The 27,321-nt window shown below is 44.3% G+C and overlaps 3 protein-coding genes across 4 annotated transcripts in view; 2 read left to right on the top strand and 1 right to left on the bottom strand.

Moving 5' to 3' along the window:
* The window catches only part of atad2b (ATPase family AAA domain containing 2B), a 61,010-nt gene extending 59,802 nt beyond the window's left edge, over positions 1 to 1,208 (bottom strand). The window contains exon 1 of the mRNA XM_083688919.1: positions 1,105 to 1,208. Within this exon, the coding sequence (XP_083545045.1) occupies positions 1,105 to 1,206 (102 nt within the window). The 5' untranslated portion in view covers positions 1,207 to 1,208. The remainder of the gene's footprint in view (positions 1 to 1,104) is intronic.
* ubxn2a (UBX domain protein 2A) lies at positions 222 to 8,523 on the top strand. Of its 2 annotated transcripts, none has more exons than XM_083688921.1 (7): positions 222 to 327; positions 3,198 to 3,260; positions 3,934 to 4,048; positions 4,148 to 4,257; positions 5,078 to 5,215; positions 5,705 to 5,866; positions 7,528 to 8,523. In XM_083688921.1, exons 2-7 carry the CDS (start codon positions 3,217 to 3,219, stop codon positions 7,709 to 7,711), a joined length of 753 nt encoding a protein of 250 aa, XP_083545047.1. In that variant the 5' UTR covers positions 222 to 327; positions 3,198 to 3,216; the 3' UTR covers positions 7,712 to 8,523. The 2 variants fall into 2 exon arrangements, with proteins under 2 accessions (XP_083545047.1, XP_083545046.1); XM_083688920.1 differs by lacking the exon at positions 222 to 327 and adding an exon at positions 2,644 to 2,717.
* Positions 8,524 to 10,602: 2,079 nt separating this feature from the next.
* On the top strand, positions 10,603 to 26,978 carry mfsd2b (MFSD2 lysolipid transporter B, sphingolipid). The gene is made up of 15 exons (XM_083689269.1): positions 10,603 to 10,738; positions 11,130 to 11,422; positions 15,840 to 15,965; positions 16,115 to 16,239; positions 19,170 to 19,293; positions 20,317 to 20,395; positions 20,645 to 20,826; positions 22,178 to 22,268; positions 22,910 to 23,031; positions 23,592 to 23,675; positions 23,911 to 23,994; positions 24,302 to 24,411; positions 25,397 to 25,540; positions 25,968 to 26,144; positions 26,600 to 26,978. Exons 2-15 carry the CDS (start codon positions 11,147 to 11,149, stop codon positions 26,646 to 26,648), a joined length of 1,773 nt encoding a protein of 590 aa, XP_083545395.1. The 5' UTR covers positions 10,603 to 10,738; positions 11,130 to 11,146; the 3' UTR covers positions 26,649 to 26,978.
* Positions 26,979 to 27,321: the final 343 nt, after the last annotated feature.

Here is a 27,321-nt window from a genome sequence, read left to right as displayed (position 1 = left end):
CACTTAGGCCTGTCCAAAACAGGGACTGACTGTTGCTCAATGTGGCTTCTTTCACCCAAAAACAGCTAAAAGCCATGTTCACTTAGCTTTGAACCCATGTAAACAATGATGCCTGGTAAGGGGGAGTCCTGTCAAGCTCAACTTATTATGTAAGTGGGCGTGTACTTGTGGCATTACAGCTTCGAAGACTTTATTCAGTTACTAGATTGGGCTATGAAGCTCATATTGCTCAGGCTGACTGTGGGACAATAGGGGAATAAAACCGTTAGAAAGCCAGAATCAACAAAGACTGGTCTCCTCTTGTTCAAACACGGTGTCTTCGCTCAGGTACTTGGCTATAGTCTTGTACTATGCCATAACATCTACAACAGTTTGCTGAGATTGTTATTGTTGTGACAGTTGGTCAGAGGAAAATTCTGATAAGTCAGTGTCTCCAAAAAAGTCCATATCTTCAACAGACTACTGTAAATGTGCATAATATGGAAAATAATAATAATAGCCTTCATAACATGCAAATCATTTCAACTTTCAAACAATACAAAAGTTCACCGAGTTCAACTTCCCAGCTTGCTAAATAAAGGACGCTAGCCAGGCAACTGTTGTGAACCACAAGGGGGTTCATCGGGTTCCCTTCCCCCACAGCTAGCTACCACCAGCCCCGTTTATGTATCACAAATAACACGATAGTGACTTCAACCTTCGTGTGACAATAACCTAGTCACAGCAACATCTATCCCCTATCTGTCTTTGTTTAGGGCTGTTGTTTGCAGACAACCATGACAAGCTAGCTAGCAGGCTAATTCCTCTCCTGCCGGTAGAGACAGTTTAGGACAACACAAAGGGAACTCAACTTAGGGCTAGCAATGATCTAGCAAGCTAACCTCAAAGGTATGAGCCGTGCAATGCTGACCGTGCAAGTGGCAAGCTTATAAACCAACGCACGCAAGGCCATATTTGTTTGTTTAATCGATTCAGTCGGTGTCAAATATTGTAGATCATTCTATTTAAAACAAGGCACCGAGAAACAGCTCGAGGCCAGAGCTGTCTCTATAGCATAGCTAGCCAGGCACTACTACACTAGTAAGAAAAGAACCCGGCTCTTACATGTTCCTCAGAGTTCGGGGTATTCCTCGCGGACGACCTGGTCCTGGATGAGATGAAGGGACTGCCTGGCTCGTGCCGAGAGCTCTTTCTTGTGTTCACCATTATTTGTCCGTATCTTTGCCCTTGTTGAGTCTGTCTATTCGTTCGTATCTAACACTGCCTCAGCGAGCACGGCATTGAGGCGCCATTTCTCTTTCTCTCCAGCTAGCTGGCTAGCTCTTCAGAGTCCTGTCAGCAGGCAAACTCACTCGTCGTGGACCACTTCCGCTGTACTACACTGTACTTCAAACCGCTTCAAATACTAAGATGAACAGATGACATTTTGCTTTAAGGAATAGGACGTTAATGCATACAAGCCTGGCACGTATTTGTTTATAATTTCACCCTACAACCTGCAAGTTTACTGCTCCACTGTGGTGGTAGCAAGCGGCTGCTGTGTGTGAAGTGAAATAATATGCAATAACGACAATGTTTCAGAAAAAGGGGCTTATAGGCTACACTAGTTACTCATTTTTAAATCAGCTAAAAAGTAACCTACTCACTTTGTTCATCTCAAGATATTGATACGGGTTTTGGTCCATAAAATAAAAAATATCGAGTAAGAGGAATAGCTATACTTTACTTGTTAAAACAAATCAACTAGCTTAGTTAGGCTGTCAAAATGTGTCGTCGGGAAGCCACGTGCGCGCGGGAGAAGTTTGTTTTGGTTTAGGAAATGCAATGTAGGTCATCTCCAGCTTGCTTGATTATAAATTCGGCCTTATTCAGTGCAATGCAAATTGGAGTTGGAGTTTAAAAAAACTAAAACAAAAACAATGATATCATGTTTTTAAATGTTTATTTCATGCTTTCTTTTGTAATAAATGTCAGGATATTACTTAGGTCGTTAGAATGTTCAACAGCCTATGGTCCTAACAGCAATGCGATCAATTTATGTTTCGATTGTTGATTGATTGAATTGACAACTAATGTGAGTTCGATGTGAAACCAAAACAAAAAATTCAGCTATCAAAACAAAAATAAATACATTTCGGTTGACTATGTACAAATTTGTATCTGAAATTTGTATTGAAAGCGTATACCTATATTCAAGTGGGTGCCCAGTTGGTTGATTTCACTAACGTGTGTGTGTGGCTGGACCCCAATGGGCTGGACTAGGGGTGCAGCAGATGAGCTGACCATCTGTTTCTCTCCTTTGACTGGGTGCTTGATCAGCACGACTAGGCTGAGGGAGCTATATAGTCATTGCCATAGAAAACATAGATTATGAAAACTTCAAGAGGTTTTAAAATGTAAATTTCTTCTTGAAACTATGACAGTACCACACTCAGTATGCTGGTCTTCCCTTTCTCCAAAATGCGTTCCTGCCCCTCAGATTTAAAATGCTTGGATTGGTGTAAGCATAACTAAAGGGTGTTCCCACCATATTTCTTAAACCAGTCATTGCCTGTTAAGTCTATGAGGAGAAGTGAACGAGCGCACAACTTGTAAACGTATGAAATCATTACGGCAGTTGACTGCGCGCTTACGTCAACGCAGTCGGTCAGCATCGCCCCAACCATGAACTTATGGCCGAACACTGCAGCATACTACAACAACACGAATACGAACTGGTAAAGCAGGAAAATATTGTAGACATTTTTGTGTAAATTCGATGCATACTCGATACCTTATACTCGCTTGCGTAGTCTAGGACTATTTCAAGAAATCATGTTGCGAAGTGATCATCCTGCGAGTGGTCTTATATAATTTTGACGCACAGTTGCAATGCGTATATCAACCATATACCGTGTATGATTCTGTTTTCTGTGAAGGACCTTGACGGTTGTATTCGATTAATTCCTTATGTCACGCGAATTTATCGATGTTCCAGAAATGCATAGCCTAGGCCTAATAATGGCTGTATTCAGTATACCTGCACATTACTGTCTTGATTAATCAACATTGTAACAAATAGCCGTGGTCTACTGTGGCCAAAGCATCCTCAAGTTTTTTCACTTCATTAAAGAATGATGATATGAATGTTAATTTGATGTACGATCATCACGCCTGTAGGCTTCGTGTCACAGAGTTTCGTGTCCCTTCTTCTCCAGATGGAAAGCAGAACACATCATGAAAGATATTGACAGTAGAGAGAGTGAGAAAGATGAATACTGGTGAGTTCTGTTACTTGACTTTGTGAAAACCGTAGTCAATTTACAAACACCAAGTATGATGTTCAACCACCACATATCCAAGTCATATGCAAATTCATTTCATGAAGGTATTGACCATCAATATAGTGAGAAATAAGAGTCAAGCTAACAAATGTGGTAACATCAAAGGTAGAGGCATTTGTGGTGCTCATATCTCAATTTATTCACTGAACTCTGCGTGTCATAGAAACACCTGGAGATCTAGGGACTTTATACGACACCATAACCTGAATCTTTAGCCTAGTTGGCAGACTGAACTGCATCCAACAACACTAGACTATTGCCTTGGCACGAGAACAACAAGTGAACTAAAACAGAAACAGACGATCAGGACATACATTTCTAGCGACCAAGCTGTATGCTATGAACTAGCCTGTTTGGCCAGGTCAGGGGTTCCTAACTTTTTTCACCTGGAACCCCCCCATTTCACACTTTATGAAATTTGGCCCCCCATTTGAAGACAAAAACATGTTAGTGTCCTGGTATAATTTTTTTCAGTTTCATGCCTGGAATGATAAATGTAGTTATTTGTTGAATATATGCATTTTTTAAATAGTGCTTCAAATATATATATATACATATTAATAATCCCCACGCCCCCTTAATATGGCCCATTATTTACTGTTTGTTGCAGGTGTGATGGCAAAGAGAATGAGGAGGAGGAGGCCCCTATTAGACGCAGTTTCTCTGTAGAGGACCTATTAGATGAGGTGGAGAAGATCAGCAATGTCGCCTCTGGGAGCTCAAAGGTTATTAGGGACTCACCTCACTTCCCTTTTTTTCCTCGCAAACATTGTTTTAATCATAGAGGAACTGTACTCATTTTCATGGTTCGGTTGGTGTTTCAGGTTGACATGGTGGTGAAACTGTGGAAGGATGGGTTCACCGTTAATGACGAGGAGTTTCGCAGCTACTCCATACAGGAGAACCAAGACTTCCTGGAGACCATCAAACGAGGGTGAGTTACCAACAAGGTGTGTGACTACCTTGTTAGAACCCTCAGCTAAGACCTGGTTCGCCAATATATCTAACACATGTATTTGCAGTAGAGAACCTGTTTTCGATATTTCCAAGGTTGGTTGTTCTTTCCAAGGTTGGTCCTAATATAGCCAGGGATCATATTATTATTTATAGCATGAAAGTAATACCCAAACTAATTCCAAATTTGTAGAATCTTGGCTGAAGTCTTCAAGACATGAGGAGTAACGGCCTAGATACGCTACACGTGTCGGTTGTGTTGCAATCAGTGTCACGTCAATGTGACGTTCTACCTGCTACACAGAGCATGTTGTTTTGAGAGCGTAGAGGAGCAGAGACAACAGCAACTTTATTTCTCATTATTTCAATGCACAAGATAGGATGAACGTGAGAATTGAATCTCAGTGATTCTTGAGCTTGGACGCTGCCATTGGATGCAACGCCACACGGGCAGTATAGCAGCTTTCATTGATTTCAATGGCAGCATTCCCTCAATGGCTGATGGATGATGGCTGATGGCAATGTTGGACGCCCGATGGTTGTAGTGCAGCAGTAGCCTTCATCTGCAGTGATCTGAAAACACAGGGTTAGGCTGGCTTCTTGGATTTTACTTTCACTTGAATTCTCTTTTTCGTTCAGTGCAGAACCACTGTAAAACCCAGTTGAAGGAAAGGGCACAATGAAAGAAAGCTACTTTAGGGGATTGAGATCACAGCTCTCTCTCAGAGGCTCCAGTGGCATTGGTGGTTATTTGAGTGGTTAATTGCTTGATTGCCATGACTGTCTGTCCTGTATTCCAGGGAGCTGCCTGCAGAGTTGGAGAGCAGGGCTGAAGTGGAGGAGCTGGAGGTCAACGTGGAGGACATGACAGAGGAGATGTACGTCCCCAAGAAGAAGACCTTCCACTCCTTCAGTGGGCGAGGGTACAGACTGGGCAGGTGAGATTGGCTCTGTTCATACAGTAGAATGATGCATGTCAGAGTGGATTTTTGAGGATTAAGTCTTGATGATTATGTGATTCTAATCTGTACCACTAGGTGTCCCTACTACTCAGTATTGTCAGATGAACATCCGTTTTGTTGTGTCAATGCAAAATGTGCAAAAGGCTATAGGTCTGCTATTGATTTGATAGTGACAGGGAACAGCAGAATGTGGGGGCAGTAGCCCTAAGATTTATCTCAACAAATAGGTAATGGATAGATTCCATGTATAGTGCTTTACATAAGATATTTGTTTTTGTATTTCCTTTGATAGCATGAGGATGCAACTCAAGCCATACAGTACATCTAACTGAGAACTGAGACCTCGGAAAAGTGATTTTGTTTAATGTCAGATGGCACAACTCAGTGACAGCACCTGTCAGGAGACACTGAGGGAAAGAATCCGGACTACACCTGTGTGCAATTTGTTCTCTCTCCCCCCCACAGTGTTGCTCCAAGGGTGGTGGCCAGGTCTCCATCAGTGCACGAGGAAGGGGAATTTCCTCCTGTCCCCATGGTAACGCTGGACCATTCTCTGCCTGTCACCTCCCTGCAGATCTGGTTGACTGATGGCAGGAGGCTGGTTCAAAGGTTCAACCTCTCACACCGGTGGGTACCTCTTCCTGTGTAACCCTATGTAATTCATTAATGTATCCATTTATTTATAACATTAACATTATAATAATAATTTATAACATTTATAACATTTACATTATAACATTTATTGACATAAATGCTAGAGTGAACAGGTATTTCTTGTCTAAAGTCACTTAATGCAATGTTTGCTCTAACAATACTGGTTCAATCAGGACACTCATGTCAGTTTTACTGTTTATAACATGAAAATGGGAATACATTTTCAGCTTGGCATAATTGGATGGCTCCGCTCTGTAAAGCTCCCTGCCTGGAGCTAAACGACCACAAGTATAAAATATGGCAGGGAGCCCTTGACTTATCAAACCCCCCTTGGGAAGGCTACATACAGAGCAACCGAGTGGGTGGAGGCTGGGGGTGGTGGGTGGGACGACCTCACAAAATTGACTCTCATAGTCAGTGCAACTGTGTCACAACTGCTACTGAATGCTACGGAAGAGTGTAAACTAGGGTACTTTCAAGCCTCCCTTGAACATGTGATGGTGTTTTTGCATATGTGTGAACCAGCTGTCCTGTCACCTGACAGACACCTGCACTGTTTGACTTTGAACGCCCTGCCTGAATTACCACTAGCTCCATTTATTTGATGGTATTTGAGACATTTCATAAGGAAGTATGGACAAGGGCTGTTGTATTGACCAGGTTAGATATAAAGCAGTATATAAAGTATATTTCAGATGGTGTGTCAGGTCTATTTGTAAGGGCTGTTTCTCTTATACAGGTGCACTGCAGCTTTCCGCTAGGTCAATGTACCCTGTGGAATACTGGTAAAATTTGTTAATACAGAAGTATAGGAATGTTTCTGTCCCGCTATTTCTGACCTCTATAAGCGGTTGATTCCCATGCCCTTGATTCTTATTAAGCAGTGTGCACTGTGTAAGCCAGGCCTTTGTAGGTTATCATATTGAACGTTATGTCAGAGTTGATGCCGGCATGGATACAGAGATGACATAATGGCTTATCCCAGTGTGGTAGATGGCCTGAGCTGAGAGTGCAGCATGGTGCATGTTATCCCCCCCCCCCCCCCCCCCCACACACACACACACACATGTACATGGGCCTGTAGAAAACATAATCTGAGAGATGGCGACAGTGTGGATCTATAAAATCCCTAGAGAGGGATTGTGTAACTCAGATGCAGTATTTATGTAACAGTGTTAGCTTCGGAATAGAAGATTGAACCCAGAGCTATAGGATGAGAGTTTGTAGAATAACCGTAGGGTGGTTTTAGTGTGGGGGTTTTACAGCAGCGGAGGCTGGTGGAGGTAGAGATCGGAGGACGGCCTCATTGTAATGATCAACACGATGCCATTCCTCATTCCATTCCATGCATTACAATGAGCCCGGCCTTTGACTTCTGCCTCCACCTTCCTCCTCTGTTTTACAGTCAATAGTAAATGATGTTGCCTATACAACGGTGTGTAGATGATAAGGAAAGACTTCACTGTTTCCTCTGTTATTATACATACTCCCACAGTGTTGTTGCTCTGTTGTAGCTAATAGGTGATCATCAGTATTGCAGCAGTTTGCAAACCATTAATGTTAAGTGCATGCGGGCGTGCCCATGCCATAATAAGTTATTGCATCACATTTTCTCTTCTCTCTGTCATCCTCAGGATCAGAGATGTTCAGGACTTTGTGGCACACTGCCAAAGAACCTGCTCACCTTTCATCCTGACGACATCGCTTCCCTTCCGAGAGCTCAGAGAGGAGGAGCTAAGCCTGGAGGAGGCGGACCTAACCAATGCTGTCATCGTCCAGAGACCCCTGAACACACAGCCCCCCTTTGGACACTCCTGACCAATGAGAATGCTCACAGAGACCCTTAACTTATGCAGCCTCCCCATCTTGGTTACCCCAGAGAACCCCCCCACCCCCACCCCCCCCCCCTCTCGATTTATCTCTTTCAGTGACTGACAATAGGGAACACCCAGAGAGACCTTTCCTCACAGTCACAGACCTCTAATTCACTAACGCTGCGCCCTCTGTTATTGCTGGCTTCTGACACCACTACTCCTTGAACAGCGGGAGGGCCCTTTCAAAGTGCCATCAACACCTGAGTAAAACCCCCAAAACCCAATGATGCTGCCCATTGAACTCTGTCTGTCTGTCTTTCTGTCTGCCTGTATGTCTGCCTGTCATCTCCTATGATTCAGCCTCAGCTGACGTCAAGTCTTCCTTCACTGTGACCATTACTAAGAATATACACTCCTTGCGTACCGTATGCACTTATTTAATGTGTCTGAAATGTTAAGTGGGAGAGGTGATGAAGAAAAGAATGCTGTAATTCAAGTAATTCTGTTTTCATGTCAGTGTGTCATCATGTCATGGAACAGGTGCAATGAAAAGAAATGAGTTACTCATCTGTCATAGAGTGGAATGTTTAATCATGTTGACTTAAGTCTTTTGATGATATCAGCATTGGAAGAAAATAATAGTCAAAATGGAGATTTAATTTTATGGCCACTACCTACAATGTTTGGTAGTTTGCTCATGCATTTATTAGAGAACAAACACCTGCTGCTGCACAATAATAGGTCTACATATCATCCTCCTTGAACTGTCTAGTGTAATGTTTAATCTTGCTGCAATAAAACCTATTCTCAACTGAATGTGGGGTGTTTTGCGGTGACAGACACAATTAGAATGAGATGCATTTACTACCAAACAGTATACTGTAGAAAACATTAAAAAAAACACTTAGTGAGTGGACGAGGTGAAGTAGCGGTTATAGCCTACATAAAAACTCAATTTACGCTCTACATACTGTAGCCTAGTTTTTTTTTTCAGCTGAGTGAGGCGTGTGTGTGTGAGCTTGGGCTGTTCCCGCCGTGGGCTCCTTGCCTGCCCTCTGGAAGATGAATGCCACATTATCCATCTTCAATATTTAAAGCCTCAGAAGGGAGGGGACACGAAACGTGCAGGGGTGGGGGCTCAAGAAGAGCAACATGAGCCCCAGGGCTCAGTCTTGGGGAAAATTATCCTTCAATATACCAGGCAAGTGTATAGCTCTCGCAGACTAAACTAAATTGTTTTCACCGTCAATATTACCCTATACCTGGAGGGAGAAAAAACGTAAACATGCCCACTTGGGTATTTTCTTTAGGCTATGACTTGACCTGGCGCGCTGCCAATAGGGGTCTGCTTTGGAGTAAAATAGGACACATTTCCTTTCTGCTACATATTTAATAAGACTAAGCACGCATGGAATTACTTTCCCTAAATTCCCATATTTCCTCTCAAAGTGAGCCTTTTTACCTGAACCACTAGCAACCTTTCATTTGCGCATTCCTCTTCACGCAACATTATCTGAAACATAGATGCGTAATGCAGGTCATATGCTTGATTTCCCCATGGTGATATTTACCAGTGGTTTTGTCGTTTTAGCTGAATGTTTGGAATTTGTGAAGAAGTCTCAGGGTTTGGCCGTCTCTTTGATTCAGGTTTCCATGACCTGGCTGTGTTGGCACAGCACACACACAGGGTGTTTAGAGTGTAGTTGACTGCGGTTCAGCGGCTTTGGCAAATTTCTCTGGATAGGATGCTGCGGGGAGGAGAAGAGATAGTCTGCGATGGGGCAGGTTGTGTTATTAAGGAATTATTGAACAAACACTGGTGAGTTTTCCAATGATCGAGGTAATAGAATCGGCGTGTTCAAACCATATTGGGTTGACACACACTTTTAATACCGGGCAGAGATGGGCGTAATCTACTTGGCGTAATCTACTATTTGACGTGTGTGTGTGTGTGTGTGTGTGTGTGTGTGTGTGTGTGCGCGCGAGATAAGTACACCTATTTGCTATATCAATTTATAGAATCCGGATCTTTTGGTCAAGTGGCATGGTCTGATGATGATGATGATGATGATAAAACATTAATACCCTGAGCTTTAGGCCTAAGCGACATCCATAGTTTGGCCATATTCGATGAAAACGACATTGTCCTTCTGAGACACATCTTCTTTATAGTAGGCTCGAATTGGATCGAGATGATATATGATCACAAGCTCTGACTACTTATTACTTGGCCATGTTATAGCCACAGCCCTCTCTCTCCCACGGCTCGTCACGCACCACCAGCACCTGTCCCTGCCCGGTCACACGGTAATTTCTACAATGTAGGCCTACACACCTTAAATCGCGGGAACGTTTGTTCAGTCAAACCAACCAGCCAGACTGCATTTTTCATGCCACAATCTCACCAAACCACATTATCCAGCGAACTGTCGTGTGTCACCCGCGGTTGGCATTGCTACTGTCACATGTCACGGGGAGGGAAGTGGAAACAAATGTCACATTAATTAAAATGTACTGTGGGAAAAGCAAAGTTTGAGTTATGAGTTATGAGGGTTGGACATTCATGCCAAATAATCTAGTCACGCACAGAGGATTCAGGCTATGCCTACATGTCGCTTCACTGATAAGAGGATACGTTTATAAATCTATTTGCCTTCTTTAAAGTTCAAGGTCAAATGATATTAATGTAATAATTGATAGTGTTCCCATAGTGATTTCTAAGTTGCCTACTTTCTCAAGTCATCCACCACGTCCTATATATTTGTATGTGTTTGTTTTTTTTCTTCTGCGTTATGCATGATGAGATACATACTGATGCTACAATATTGTCCCCCTCAGTGACTGCGCTGCCACTGACAACCACTGGAGAGCGCATTTTCCACTTTGATTCGGCGGAGAGAAGCAGCGGAGTGAAGTGGAACCGCACTGTCAACCTCCGCAGTCTCCTTCTCGTCTGCTGGAATGAGCCTCCGATTCTCTCACAGACTGACTGCTTAACCGGACAGCTTCAACTCTTCTCTCAAAATCACAGGTAAGCCAATCCTCTCTTCTGTGCTATTCTTTACATCAGAGGCAGATGGAGATAGTGATAGAGATTTAAGGTCACAGGGGAAATGTTTATTTATAGTAACAATGGTATGAGTGACATTTTTAAAAATAAGTAATACTCATAGAAAATACAGAAAACGGTTGGCTGTTGCAGGCAATCACATAGTTCAATTATGTTATTGTGTCATCACCTTGTCCCCCTGTGTATTTCCTGATATGAATCATACATCATGCACTGTGATGGTGTGTGTGTGTGTGTGTGTGTGTGTGTGTGTGTGTGTGTGTGTGTGTGTGTGTGTGTGTGTGTGTGTGTGTGTGTGTGTGTTTGGGACTGCCTGCCTGACTCTGCCCTTCCCTCTCTGGCGTTGTTCCAGACCAGAACAGCATGTGAATGGCAGCAGAGAGCAGCAAAGCCGCCACAAAGGCACAGGAGCTCCCCTCGTCTGTCCCTGGCCCCGTCACTCAGAGATACACACACACTCACGATCAGAATAACACTCAGAGACACACACACACTCTCACTCACTCTCACACTTGGAGCCACAGTCTGACACACACTCAGACACACAGTCACAGCGGCATGGCCAAGGGAGAGAGGGTACCACCGGCTGCAGCAGGCAAGCTCATCAAGCCCCCAGAACCAGCGTTCACCAAAGCTTCCAACCAGGTAAGGATGGACTGCTAATACCTCTGGATTCACCCTATGAAAGACAAACTATGTGGGCACGGCTGACTTAATTAGGTTAACATTAGGTTCGTGTGTGAATCAGGTTGGGTTGTGAATTCCTTAACTTAAACTGTTCATGAGTTTGATTGTCTCTGACACAGTGGAAAAGTGAGTTGGTTTGTCTGTTACTGTGATGACTGTAATTACATAAGTTATCTGATTATTATTTGACAGAGTCTTGTGAATGTGATCACTAATAAAGCTTAGGACCAGACACAACTTCCAGACGACTTCAATACAAAAGATGTGGGTTCTCTTTCGTTAGCTGTCTGAATGGCAGTGGATGAGATGACATTGCTTTGTTAAAAGCTCACCTTGAGTGCCTTAGATATCAGCAAGACTGCATAACTGTGAGGGGCCATGCCTGCAAAAGTGTGTGTGAGGGAATGTGTGTGTGAGGGAATGTGTGTGTGAGGGAATGTGTGTAAGTATGTGTGTGCCGTGCCGTGCCTGTGAAGGTACAGTATGTGAAGCCTTGTGCTCAGATGAATAAATGGAATGCTTACTTATTGATGGTGTTCCAGAGTACATGCCCAGGGGCAGTTAAGGCAACGTGGAGATGGAGAGTCAAACCTTCATACTGTACATTGTCCCTTACGGATAGGTACTATCTGTGAATTTATAATGGATGTGTTACTATATATAGCATATATATATATATAAGGCAGAAAAACAGGCAGTATTCTTCAAAAGAGCAAAAATTGTTAGAAAGATTGTTAGATAGACAAGAGTAGGTAGAATACAAGTGATGCTGCTGGTATTCATTTCAGTAGGCAAGAGTAGTTACAGCAGTGAGATATTCACATATTTTGTCTGAAAGACGACCTTGAGCTGTGTTTGTGTGTGTGTGTGTATTTGTGTGTGAGGTGTGTGTGTGTGTGCATGTGTGTGTGTGTGTGTGTGTGTGTGCGTGTGTGCGTGTGTGTGTGTGTGTGTGTGCGTGCGTGCGTGCGTGCGTGCGTGCGTGCGTGCGTGCGTGTGTGTGTGTGTGTGTGTGCGTGCGTGCGTGTGCGTGCGTGTGAGTGCGTGTGTGCGTGCGTGTGTGCGTGTGTGTGTATGTGTGTGTGTGTGTGTGTGTGTGTGGATAAGTAGATGAGTGAATGAGCTGTCAGGTGTCATATTAGAAGTATGTAGGACAGTTCCCTCACTGTTCGCTGATTGATGTTGCTCAGGGTGAAATTCTTGTTGCCTGGGTGAATTATGCTAAACAGAGGTTCACTAATGGTTCAGCTCTCACTGTGACTCCCTCACTCAGAGACCCCTTGTGGTGACCCATGGGAGCATAGCTGACAGATCCAGACAGGAGAAGGAGGTTGAGTGATGATCTGTGTGTTTTACTCCTAGGGTGCATCTTGATAGTCATGGCTTTCTGTCCCCATCTCCCTTCATTCACTTGCAGTGATGTTAAAAAATGCAAGGGTGAAAGCACCTGGTAAGCATCCTCCATATTGCTTATTCACCTATCCAGTGTTTTTAGGTCAGTGCAGATACATGAGAGGAGATGACGAAGCCACTTGGGGCTCCTGAGGTGCCATGCTAGTTGCACTGCTCCTAGAAGAAGGTCTCTTCTATAACCTTGAAATAACCAGTGGCTTTTTGATAGGAGCCATTCGTACTATTTTCACACTGACTGTGCCATTGTTGTTTTTTAACAACAACAACAACAACAACAACAACAACAACAACAACAACAAAGACGGCAGTTGGCATGTCACTATAAAACACAGATTTTAACAATACAACTTGATCTCTTTCATTTAATAACATCTGCCACATCACTAACATTGCCTTTTTTCACACTACCTCATTATCCTGCAGATGTAAAGTCCAAGCTTCCATCTGGCTGCTGACAAATACTGTAGATGGTGTGCTATCTAAGGGCAAATATCAAATGAGAAATGTTTGAGGAAATCCTCTCTATAAACCTTTAAACTGCTTTACGTTTTCATCTGACCAGTGTTATCAAACACATGTACACTCTTTTCAATCTAGTCTGAGGGCACTGGTGAAGAATGCATCCAATGTTTCGGCTCAGAGTTATACAGATTTGAGCACTCTTCCTCTGTCTGCGTCACAGTTAGCTCAAACGCCAAGGCACGTACTGCATGGTGGCTTTCTTCACCCAGTTGTTTATATCGATAAAGGGCTAATTAACTGGAAATTAGTTTTTACTTTTCCAGGTCGACTTTGCTGACAATCTGTACTTTGAAGCTGTTTTTTATGTTGTTAATTAGTGCTGTGTGTGTGTGTGTGTGTGTGTGTGTGTGTGTGTGTGTGTGTGTGTGTGTGTGTGTGTGTGTGCGTGCGTGTGTGTGTTTATGTCCAATGAGGAAACTAGATAATGTGTGTCCAGACAGCATGAGGTATATCCTGTTTATGTCTGTGGTGATAAGGCCTCAGTCAATTAGACTACAATCAGACAGTATTAAGAGGGTGAGAGGAGTGGGAGTGAGACAGCGTTGTTGGTGTGTGTGTGTGTGTGTGTGTGTGTGTGTGTGTGTGTGTGTGTGTGTGTGTGTGTGTGTGTGTGTGTGTGGACATAAGCAGTGAGTCGAGCTATCATGCAGAAAAGGGTAAAAAGTAATATATACTTGAAGTGACTGATGGGGCACAGTATGTATGTGTATAGACAAGAGTATTTTTGCCTGTCATCAGTTAACCAGCGTTCTCCCGAGACCAAAGACTTTTATTTTCTCTCCAGTTAGAAATAATTGCAGTGAGAGTGGGAGAGGAGAGAGTTTTGAAGTTTAGCGGCGTGCGCTCTTTACTTACTGCTGACCCGCTTGTTACACGTTTGAATAATTATATAGCACCCTCCTGGTAATTGTCATTTTAGAAACCATCAATGTGTTCATGAGGGAAAAAAAAATAGGAAGAGAAAAATTCACCCATAATGACAGTGTGCTTTTAAGGGGTTGGTCTGTGGTTGTTTTGGTGATTGACTTCTTTCCTAAACCCAAAAGGCCTATAGCCATGGGGTAACCCGGGTGTGCTCTGTGTGTGTGTGTGTGTGTGTGTGTGTGTGTGTGTGTGTGTGTGTGTGTGTGTGTGTGTGTGTGTGTGTGTGTGTGTGTGTGTGTGTGTGTGTGTGTGTGTGTGTGTGTGTGTGTGTGTGTGTCTGTCTGTGTAACAGTAACCCTAACCTATAAACAACAAAGGTTAGAGAGAGAGAGAGAGAGAGTGGAGTGATACAGGAGCAGACAGAGAAGGGGATGTGAGGTTGGAGATCGACACAGATGCAGCTGTATTTGTGTCCGTGCCGCGTGTTTGTGTTTGTCTGTCTGTCTGTCTGGTCCTGAGATCTTCCTAAAGCTGTAAATATTGGGCTTTCCAGGAGGCGGTTTGTCTCACTATTCATGTATGAGGATGAAAGGATCTCTGATCATCCTCTCCCTGTACAAACACACACACACACACACACAAAAACACACACACACACACACACACACACACACACACACACACACACACACACACAAAAACACACACACACACACACACACACACACACACACACACACACACACACACACACACACACACACACACACACACACTCACACACACACACACACACACACACACACACACACACACACACGTTGGTTTGAGCAGAGGGTGGTAAAGGCAACGCTTCTGCGGATCTCTGTGTGAGGTGTACAGGCCTTATAGTGTGTCCCAGAGTCTACCAGACAACCACAGTCTAAACAGCAGGGAGGGGTGTTCTCTCTGATCCTCTATCTCACACATCAACTGTGACCCACACCACAGGGGAACACTACAGATAGAAATTGTCAGAGGGAGAGTGATGATTGATGATTGAGGAGGGGTGAGACATAGAGGGGCCTTCTGTGAGAAACCAGATGTGCCATGCTGACTGCAGCCTCCACCAACAGTATAGGAGGTCTACCAGTAGTCTCACAGCTTTACATTGACTCCTCTAACATCACCCTCTGTCTTCCCCGATATCATCTGAATGACTGTGTGAGTCACCCACTCTGACATCGCAATAGAATTCTAAAGATAGAATTCTAAATAAAGAGAAACAAAGACAATTTGACATCATGAAGCCAGCATTCCACTTCTGAGGCACACCAGTCTCAGTGTGACAAAACCACTTTAGTATTGCTTTATTTCACCCATTGAATATTTATTTCCTGCTTTTTTTTGTTGTTGATCTAAACCTAACATTTGGGCTACACATTGATGGCCAACAAATTGCATCCTATTTTTTACATGGTAAAGTCGCAGAACCGTAGGAGCTCAACAGTTCTCTATTGCTTTCAAACCCTTATCCCCAGGCTAATACTCATGAAGTGATGATAGGATATCTAACTTCTCTGCTTTGTATTCACAGACAGACCTCAACCAGAAACTGTCGGTATGCAGTAAGCTATGTTTCGCTATCGGAGGAGCACCCAATCAGGTAGCTGGAAGCGCTACGGCCTTCTTCCTGCAAATCTACCTGCTTGATGTTGCCCAGGTACAGTAACGTGTCTCAGTGTGTGTGTGTGTGTGTGTGTGTGTCTGTGTGTGTCTGTGTGTGTGTGTTTGGTTGTGTGTGTGTGTGTGTGCATGTTCTTGTGTGTATTTTTATTTTGTATACTAATGCCATTGTCCATCCATCCTCAGATTAACCCCTTCCAGGCATCCATGGTGCTGTTCATTGGGAAGGCATGGGGCGCGGTGACCGACCCTGTGGTGGGTTTCTTCATTACTAAGAGCAAATGGACCAGGATCGGCAGGCTCATGCCCTGGTGAGATCACTCTCCTCTGACTCTGTATCCTGCTCTCCTCCTCCTCCTATGACCTTCACTTTAGGGCCACATTTTCAAATCTTAGGCACGACCTTTTGACAGTGTGTAAATGCACAGAAATGGGCAAAAAACTGTTTTACTCAGAACTTACAGCAGGTATGATCTCAAAACCTCTCTTATCCATAAGATGGTGTTGATAACTTACGTGAATTTAAAGTAAACAGTGCATAATGTCATACAATTACAAACTTTCGTTTTTTAAACTCATTTTAGATTATGTTCTTCCATCTTTTTTGGGGGGGATGTAAAATCACCATAATTGTTAGACCTATTAACTGTAGCAGCAGACTGAAAAAGTCACTTCTCAGTGTTTCTATGATTATATGTTTAGTACTGATGACATGGACGTATGTAAATGTTAGGGTACATTTTGACTTCACACCTCTATATCATGTTTGATGATATGAAAGCTTGATCTGAAAACCTTGATCCTTGATCTGCAAACCACAGCTGAACCTGTCTCTGATTTTGTGAGCTCAAAGCTGTGTGTGTGTGTGTGTGCGCGCGCATGTGTGCGTGTTTGTTTCAGCTCATGGCTGAGTAATGGAATGTCATAACACTGGTGTGACACCATTCCCTTATTGTAATTACAGAGAGAGTACTTAGAATCTATAATATGTGACTGAGTGCTGTATAAGCCAAAGATTACACATACACACACACACACACACACACACACACACACACACACACACACACACACACACACACACAGGCTGACATGGCTGTAGAGCAACCAAATCCTTAGAGCAGAGCTGGCGCAGGGCGGACAGATGCTGATGACTGTCAGTAAATTTGTTTTGATTATACAGAGAACGACAGACCCTCCCACCAGGTGTGTGTGTGTGTGTGTGTGTGTGTGTGTGTGTGCGTGTGCGTGTGTGTGTGCGTGTGCGTGTGTGTGTGTCTGTGTGTCTGTGTCTGTGTCTGTGTCTGTGTCTGTGTCTGTATCTGTGTCTATGTCTGTGTCTGTGTCTGAGTCTGTCTGGTTCCTCTGTGGCTGTGTCTCTATGTGTGTTTTAATGACTGCCGTGAGAAAATCAGACCCTCAGATTATAACCCCCTGGAAACCCCCTGTATCCATCCGGGAGGAAGTACCCTGCCCTGAGGGTGTGACATCAGCAGCCAGACAGCGAGCGATCCGTATCTGTGTTCTGAGTAATATGTGACAGAACACCAGGGCCCTGCCCAGCTGGTACCCCTGGGTTGCTCTGTTTGTTGTCCTAGAGCTACACCATTCCAACAGAGAAGAACACTGAGCTAACGATTCTCTCCAAATCTGGGAACATTCTCATAAAATCCCCCTTGCTTTATCCCCTGTGTACCCTACAGTACAGGAGTGTGTGTCAGTCTCTCTGATGCTCTTATATCAACCTGCTCCACTGCTAATTATACAGTAGCATACCAGATATTTCAGATGACAGATGAGGTTTAGGAGTGTGTGTGTGTGTGTGTGTGTTTGCGTTCATGCATGTTTTACCTTTGTTCCTTCTCCAACCGCCGCCGGTGGATTTTTCCACCATGTAATGTGCACCACAGATCCTGTGAGCCATCTTACAGAACATTCTAACATTCTAACTCTCCCATTCAGTCAGATGTGGCTTTCATGCCTCCCATGACCAGCCTCTCTATATTGCAGCCCCAGCGATGCTGCAGCCCCTTTGTCTGTCCTAACAATCACTTAGAGAGACAGAGGGACTGGTCACTGTGTGACAGGGAAGGCTGGACGCTGCCAGAACCCACCATTCCCTGCCTCTCTCTACCTCTTTCTCCCTCTTTCTCTCTGTTCTGCCTCTGCCTCTTTCTCCCTGCTCTGTTTCTCTCTCTTTCTCTCTGTTCTGAGCTGAACTGAATACCAGCAGCACAGAGCAGGTCAGGGGGTTAGAGCTCTCAGAGCAGTGGGGGTGGGGTTTAGTGAGCGGAGGGGGTGGGGTCAAACACCTTAGGGTCCTATCAGGGCAAAGGTTAGAACCATTGTGGAAATGTTTTGTCGTAGTCATCAACATACTGTGATTTCAGCTTCTCCGGGGTTTAATGCAACTGTTCCAAGTCAACTTGGTAAAATAATATTTTTATAAAAAGATTGCTACAAATTGTGTCTGTTACAAAAACTCAATAGATAAAAAAAAAAATAGATGTGCATATTTAGTTGAAATTACTTTGGCAATAGCAATTATTGTATGATGCAGTGGTATAAACTAGACAGTCATTGTTGACTTGACAGTCATTGTGGACTTAACATTGCATTCATCCACAGTTTCCTCCCTCTCTCCACAATGAAATGTGCAGCTGCTCCTTTAGCCCATAATGATATGTACCAGTTGTATTCATATGTATTATGAATGACCGACACATCTTCCCCACATCCTCAAAAAAGTAGAATTCAGATGAATTCTTCTCCCCCAAGTGTGTGTTTGTGTGTGTGTTTGTGTGTGTGTGTGTGTGTGTGTGTGTGCGTGCATACGTGCGTATGTGCGTACGTGTATGTGTGTGTGTGTGTGTGTGTGTGTGTGTGTGTGTGTGTGTGTGTGTGTGTGTGTGTGTGTGAGTGTGAGAAAGTGAGAGATGTCCCATCCTGAAAGCTCTTAGTCATGTGGGTTAGCGATCCTGTGGTGGAGTGGGATACGTCTTCTGGTCTACTGTCCCCTCCATACAAACCCAGGACAGATTCCTCTAAGACACACAAACACACCAGTCAATCATTTGCTTGAACAGAACTAAGACCAGATGTTCACACTAACATTAAAATTGTACAAAGTGACTGCTTTCACCCATCTTCACTCTCCAGGATGTTGGGTTAACAGATAATGAAATTAAATAACTTACTAACTAACAAATAAAAATTAACTGCCTCTCGCTCTTCTCTGCAGGATGGTGGGCTGCACTCCGTTTGTGGTGGTCTCGTACTTCTACCTCTGGTTTGTTCCACCCTTCACCAATGGAAGGTTCATCTGGTACCTGGGCTTCTACTGCCTCTACCAGACCCTCATCACAGTAAGTATGGATGCTTCTCACAGGTGCCTGTTTGTTTTGACTAGGTTCATCTTCTCATACTGTGTTCATATTGGTCTCTGACTTGGTCTACTCATAGACAGTCAACGATTGGCATTGTGGTCCTGACCTGTACACATTTGTGATTTGGAAACGTTTGCAGCGTTCATGTGGAGCAGATCTGACACCAATACGTGATACTGGACCTCAAAGGGGATGTGCATTTATTTTGATTTCCTTTTCTTAGTAAGGTCCAGCCCAAACCCCTCTCTCTCTCTCTCTCTCTCTCTTTCTGCTCTGGGTCTAGCCCTGCTAACATGTGCAACAGAGCATGGAGGAGGCCACAGTGACCACAATGTGGTGGACTGTAATGACATGTCATTCTAACTACTTGATAAGTATACGGTCATCCCTGCCAGAGACCGCTGGGTGGGTAAATGCTGGTTACCACTTTTAGCCTCCTTCATTGTCTCTCTGTGTGAGGCTGGGAAGCGACAGCTGTTATCACTCCAGGGTCGCAGTGCGTTTGGGTAAACAAAAACTATAAAAAAAACACTGATATCCCTCCAGCCAATGTAATTATCTGATCAACAGCCACTGTAAGGCTGATTTTGTTTTCTGTCCATATCATGAGGTGAAGCCCCGGACAATTTCATGTCTATAAATGGCGCGCCAACAAGACCTTACAAATGGCATGCTAGCTGTAGCATCACGGGCCGGAGAAAAGGACTGGGAGAGACTTTCATGGCAACGTTTATTTCTGTCGTCCTCTTGGACTCTCGTTCGGTCAGCCACAATGCTGACTGGGCTGTTGTGTAAATTACAAAGTGAAGAAAGGCTGGAGTTGCTTACTAATTCGCTGTGCAAGGTTGCGTGTGGCAAGGAAAACAGAAAGGCTAGGATTTACAACCATTAATATTGATGTTTCCATGCTTGTATCGTCTTTTGGTTAAATTGCTTTGACTCCCCTTTGTTGTGCTGTGTGGTTTTCCTGTCTGACCCTGGCCTCTCTCTGCTCTGCTGCAGTGTTTCCACGTGCCTTACTCTGCTCTCACCATGTTCCTGAGCACCGACCAGAAGGAGAGAGACTCAGCCACCGCCTACCGTAGGTCCTTCAATATGCCAAATACAAACATGCCATAGGTGTATGTTCATAGGTGCCATGCAGGTTAAATGTGAGGTTGTAATGGTGTATCGTAGGCCTATATGGCTTTAACTTCTGTTCAGACCGAAATCGATTTTTGCTTGGGATTTGGTGAAAGAGCGTCTACTTTGTTATCATAGTGTGTCTTGCTTTAGTAGTCTCATGCCAACCAGTCCTGTTTTGTGATGGTGTGATGTGTTTGTATTGCAGGGATGACTATGGAGGTGCTGGGCACTCTCGTGGGCGCTGCCATCCAGGGCCAGATTGTGGCGAGTGCCCACACCCTGAAGCACTGCCCACAACACAACATGTCTGCCGGTCACCTAGGCAACAGCAGCGGGGCCGAGATTGTCAAGAGCTTGGTGCACTCCCAGGACTTCCTGTCACACGCTGTAAGTGTCACCACGATGACCCGATGGACCCTCCTGAGGGTTAACCATGGTGATCAGATTTGAAAATAACTGAGACTGGCATCACTGTCCTACTGTCCAAATAATTTAGGATTGATGTTGTGGATCTCTGAACCTTTCTGAACTTTAAAGTTGAAAGGAAAGAAAGATGGCTAAAGAGTATAAAGAGATACAAGAAATCTGGTTTATCTTTGCGGATTGTCTAGTAGCAACAGAAATAGGGCCACACATCAGTCATAATCATGGATTTGAAGTGAGAGTCCGGGGGTGAAATCAGAGCCCTGCAGCCCCCTCCCCTGGCACAGACCACAAAGGGGGTTCCTCCCTGACGTCTCCCCATCAAGCCCCCTCTGAGAGGCCGCCACAGTCTGGATGTGATTATAGATATTTTTATCACATTCAAAAACACATGAAGGAACCCAGAGCTCAAACTCAACATGCAGTTTGTCGGGGTCGGGGGGATGAAAAAGTTGAGAATCTGTTTCATGTCCAAACCAGCCAAACCCAGACCTGAGAGAGATGGAAACATCTCATTCATCTACGCATCCTCATATCCTTAGCCTTTCACGATCAGAGCATAAACAGCACTGAGACAACCCTGAAGCCCTACTGTGAATCCAGAGGTGTTTTTTTGATGGAGATTAAACAAAGTCAACGCACCAGCCCAGACTGTTCCATGTGAGGCCGAGCCTGTGTGCCGCAGCTATTCGGGGCTCGACTGGTGCCGTTCCAAAAGGATTCTGGGTAAAACCGTGATGGGGTGGCCCTCTCACCGCACTGAGCCCTCTGCCGCCCGCTGCAGTCACCCGCTAAATTCCTCTGTGGTCGCGGGTGAGGGTGGCACGTCGTCTGGGCGCAGCTCACCCGGCCCTCGGAAACGGGAGAACGTTTGATGTGAATAAATAATAATAAACCACTCTGCTGGGCCGCATGGAAAAATAGCAAACAAGCTCATGTTGTTTAGGGCAGAGCAGTTCCTGTTGGGGTTAGAACATGACATCTTCCAGGGTGTATTTTAGGATCAACATTACATGGAGAATTTCTGTATCCGCTTTCATCTGTACAGTGAAGTGTGGGATCTGGTATCTGCTCGTGCAATTGCTTAAATGATACGCGAGAAAAGCACGGGGAACATATTCATGTGTTTATAATATCACAAGCAGTCAGATTGAGTTTAGATAAGGATGGAATTCAACATGAAGATGAAGGGAGGCTTGTAACATATTTGCTGATTCTGCAACCCTAGAGAGAGAGAGAGAGAGAGAGAGAGAGAGAGAGAGATGTTCACAACATGCAAAAGGAAGTGTTGAGTGTTTTATCTCTTGTCTTGTAGAAAGAGGTGTATATGATTGCTGCTGGCATCATAGGGGGAGTGTTCCTGATCTGCACTGTGGTGATGTTCATGGGAGTCAAAGAGCGAGATGGTGAGTGTGTGCTTATGCTATGTGTGTTTGTGTGTGTGTGTGTGTGTGTGTGTGTGTGTGTGTGTGTGTGTGTGTGTGTGTGTGTGTGTGTGTGTGTGTGTGTGTGAGTGTGTGTGCATGCATGCGTGTGTGTGTGTGTGTGTGCGTGAGTGTGTGTGTGTGCGTGCTTTCTGTAATTGCAAATGTGCTCTCTCCACTCTCCTGTTTCACATTAACCTCATTATAAAAGGAACAGTACATTAAGCAGCTCTCAGTCTCTGTTGTTTTTTTCACATTATTTCTGTAAAAGACTCACTCCTTGAGCTTCTGCTTCCACACAATGATCTAATGTCAATCTGCTGTCTGCTAAAACAGGGAGGATGCCCCACATCTCCTGTGTTTCTCCCTGCACAGGGAGGGGTGTCACTGTGTTGCTGACCTCACTCCCCTAGAACCTGTCAGTGTTAGCTAAGCTCTCCCTGTCCATCCGTGGCAACTGGCAACCCCCAGTGGAACACAGAGGGAGAGAGCATACGCTGCAATGCAGCAAGGTTGCCAGATTGTCGGGGAAATCCAGCGAAGATCGGCCATATAGTGTCATTTAAGAGTGAGTCCCTGCATGCTGTCCCTATCCTTATGCCATAGATGATATTTCCTTTCAGACCCCTACACATCAAAGACAGAGAAGCAGATCCCCTTCCACAAGGGCTTCATCCTGGTGATGAGACACGGACCGTACCTCACCCTTACCGCTGCCTTCCTCTTCGTTTCCGTGGCTATTCAGGTACTCATAACATTATTTATAAAGGGCTGTTCAGACATTATACTCACAGCGTAAGTGGGCCCTGCCTCAATCAGAAATGCTCAAGAATAGCTGCCGCTCAATCTTGATTTAATCAGTGGGTAGACAGCAGAGCACTCAGTGTGTTTGACGCCGTATGTTCAGAGGATCTCTCAACTCTGACTACCACTGATGATGATACAGCGAAAGTACATGATTACAGGAATTGGGATATGATATCATTGTTGTTATGAGTTACTACATGTGTATAATAACAATCACATGAACCTCATTTAGTAACACACGATCTTTTCAAAAAATATATATTATTCATACCACCTCTACAGACTTTTAAACTGCTTTAAATCCAAGATCAGACCTTTCCTTATTTTGCACTCTTTGTCCACTCATCAGAAAGAGTGAGTGTGCTATATTTCATAGATACAGTGACACTGACGGGGCAGAATTCAGCTTCTACAGTGACTTGGCACGGAGAGCAAAGAAATAGAGATGGTGTTGCATAGACGGCATATTTCTGAATATATTTGATATCTTATCTCCAGTTGGTGCAGAGCAACTTTGTCCTGTTCTGCACATACGCTGTGGACCTGAGGGATCACTTCCAGAACATTGTGCTGACCATCCTGGTGAGTTCCTGTTACCCAGACAGATTTATGTTAGGCCCATTATAGAACACTGAATCCTGTCTCATGGGGGGTAGAACCCTAGAATCCTACCTTGAGATCTGCGCAAGCCTGGGACTGTTACTTTCTCCTGTCAACATAAATGCATAATTTTACATAGATTTGAAATAGTTATGCGCATGTATTACAACTCAAATTGGAATAATTCAGTACTGAATAAATGTCTTCCTCTCCCCAGGTCTCTGCAGTGGTGAGCATTCCTATGTGGCAGTGGTTCCTGGAGAGGTTTGGGAAGAAGACAGCAGCGTTCTGTGGCATCACGGTAAGCCCTGTCCTACATCCATCCGGTGTTGTTGTGTAATGGTTTGTTTGTTTGAGCTACCTATTGATGCTCTTACCTATTAGTTATCCTCTGTTTATATCACTGTGCCATCTTGTGGACAAACCTATTACCTCCACCCCCCCCCCCCCCCCTCTCTCTCTCATTTGCATTTGGAAGACATCAAGCAAACATTCATCCTAGGAGCCCACACATTTGCCTGTGCACACCTCCGGTGCTGAGTGTGTGTGCTGTGTTCTCTATTTGTGTACTCATCCCTTTCTCTCCCCCTCGTCTCTCCTGTGTCCAGTGGATCATGCCGTTCACGGTGATGCTGGTGTTCATCCCTAACCTGGTGGTGGCCTACGTAGTGGCTGTCTCCTCTGGGCTCAGTGTTGCTGCCTCCCTCCTGCTGCCATGGTGAGGCCTTTTGTTTGTGTATTCATTTATATTTCATCTATTTACTTATTCAATCATGTATGTATTCATTTGCAAGCACATCATCCAAGACAGTTATTCCAGAATGGTAGATCTAGATTCTGTGGTTGTTATTGTAGCAGCAGTTCCAGCCGAGTGGTGGTAAATGGATTGGAACTTCTGTAACTCTCGCTCTTGTAGAATGGCCCCTGTGCTTGTAGTATTAGTAGTCAAGAATAGAGGGAAAACAGTATTTGAAGAAGCCATAATGGTGCCAGTAATGTAGTAGTGGTAATTTCAGCAGTCCTCCTGCCCAGTGCCCATCCATTCACCCCTGGCATATGGTCACGCCTGTGGTGTCATGTTGATGATTGAGGGGTGCCCTCTACTATAAAACCCATATGTGAGCCTGCCCTACACCACAGAGAGAGAGAGTCACTTCATCCCATCTCTGCTTTGATCCTGTTTATCAGGCATTTATAGCACATTACCCTCCCTCCTCCCTCCATCCTCCCTTCCTCCTCTGTCCCCTCTCCGTTCTCTTCTTCTCTTCTCTTCTCTGTCCCCTCTCCCTCCCTCCCTCCACCCTCCCTCCCTCCCGCCAAAATGATAGGGTCTCCCAAGACTAGAGGGTCATGTTTATTTTGGGAGGTCTGCTTGTTTATCCAGTGATTCCCATCTGTGGCTGGCGGTGGCACAGCCAGCTCATCATCTAATCATGTTATTAGTGCTGTAATTTCAGCCTGCCATTTTATCACTGCCCTATAAGTAGACCTCTCTTCATCAGGCGGTGCCATCATGGGTGGATGTATAAGATGTTGAAGGGGAGTGTTGTGGGTTTTCTTGCTTCCGGGGTAGAAGTTGCCCTTAGGGGCAGATCTAGGATCAGTGTACCCTCCCTACATCTTACCCACATTTACGAGAAGGAACTGTCCTTGGATCAGTGTCTATGACCAACTTCATTGTATTCTTGTTGTGTGTGTTTCAGGTCAATGCTGCCTGACGTGGTGGATGACTTCAGGCTGGCCAACCCCTCCTCTAAAGGCCATGAGGCCATCTTCTACTCCTTCTATGTGTTCTTCACCAAGTTCGCTGCTGGGATTTCCCTGGGCGTGTCCACGCTCTGCCTCGAGTGAGTCAAAGATGTTGTAAAACACTCAAATAAGACACACACACACACACACACACACACACACACACACACACACACACACACACACACACACACACACACACACAGCTTTCAACACATGAGTCAGACACTACAATACTTTATTGCCATACAAACCAAGGTTGTTCGTACAAATGATTACATAAACATACGTAGGCATACAACATCCATACACCTACGTATTTCTAACACATCCGATTCATAGACATACTTTATGTGTAAATATAATTAAGCACAACATTTTTCATCTCATCTCACATAAAAGTGTCAGATATGCACATAACTTTTATACCACCAACGATACCACACACCAATGAATAAACCTCTGCTCGTCCCAACAGGAATCCTGCAGCCCGTGTAATATAATGTTGTTGTTGTGTGACTGCAGGTTTGCTGGGTATGACACAGGTGCATGCAAACAGCCAGCTCCTGTTGCCTACACTCTGAAGCTGCTCATCGGCGCCGCCCCAGTGGCCTTCATCATAACAGGACTGATGATCCTCCTCCTCTACCCTATCAGCGAGGACGTACGGCTCAGGAACACACTCTGTTTGGAGGAGCTACGGTGAGGGACCAGAGCCCCTAATCCGGAAACAGAGGGAACAACATTGTAACACTCATAGGGCTGGTTTACCAGACACAGATTAAACCTAATCCTAGACTAAAATGCATTTTCAATGTAGATTTTCTATTGAAAATGTTATTCAGCCCAAGTTTCAAGTATATTTAGTTTTAAAGTGCAACATCAGCAGGGTCTCAACACACAGGCAGGCTATTCCACAGAAGTGGTGCTTGAAAAGACTAGGCTTAATCTATGTCGGAGAAACCGGCCCTTAATCCTCAAAATGCCAATTCTCACTACACTATGGCTAAACCTCGTGGTGTCATAGTAGACTGCTATAAACTACCCTGACCATTTTCATTCCTTGTGTACAGTAGTGACTTGAAGTGGGTCACATACCATGCTACAAGTCCAACATACTTTCAATCTCAAATCTCATACCTTTGTCTTTTCCACAGGAAACAAGGCATCAGCTCCAGAACTCTAGAGGATTTGAGTAATGCATGACCTGGATCTGGGCTGGAGGGGTTCCATAAGGATTGGGTCAGATTCCAGTTCGTAACTGGAATGAGTTCCATTAGTGTATATTACACTGATCAATCTAGTAATAGAGTATGTTTTAATGTAAACATTTTAAGTTTGTTTCTGTATTTTCACATGAACCTGTAATGTATAGCCATCTTGAATATATATATACAGTATATAACAAGATTACCTAATTTATATAAATGAATGTATCACTCCTTGCCGTGTTCAACCGGATATTGCTGGTATTTATGAATGGTATCTGAGTATGATGGTTTGATGACATGGACTAAATAAATGCTATTGACGTTGGTTATGAGATGGACTGAACAATGACTTTACACTTTCAAATGTAGAAGGGAAAGAAAGGGACTATCATTTGCATCTCAAAAGTCATGTCTTCTCCTTATCCTCCTTCCTTCGTCAACCTTGGCCCATGCTTCGAATAGGTTAAAATAAAGTGACCTGGGAAGAGGAGTGCACAGTACACATGTATACACTCACTGGCCACTATATTAGGTACACCTTGCTAGTACCAGGTTGGACCTCCTTTTGCCTTCAGAACTGATGCTCAATTGGTACTAAGGGGCCCAAAGTGTGCCAAGAAAATATCGCCCACACCATTACACCACCACCACCACCACCCTTTGAGTTA

Source organism: Argentina silus (assembly GCF_951799395.1).
Source record: "Argentina silus genome assembly, chromosome: 17".
In the NCBI taxonomy this organism is placed as follows: domain Eukaryota; kingdom Metazoa; phylum Chordata; class Actinopteri; order Argentiniformes; family Argentinidae; genus Argentina; species Argentina silus.
Note: the sequence above shows the minus strand (reverse complement) of the source record. Positions and strands in the feature narration are given on the sequence as shown.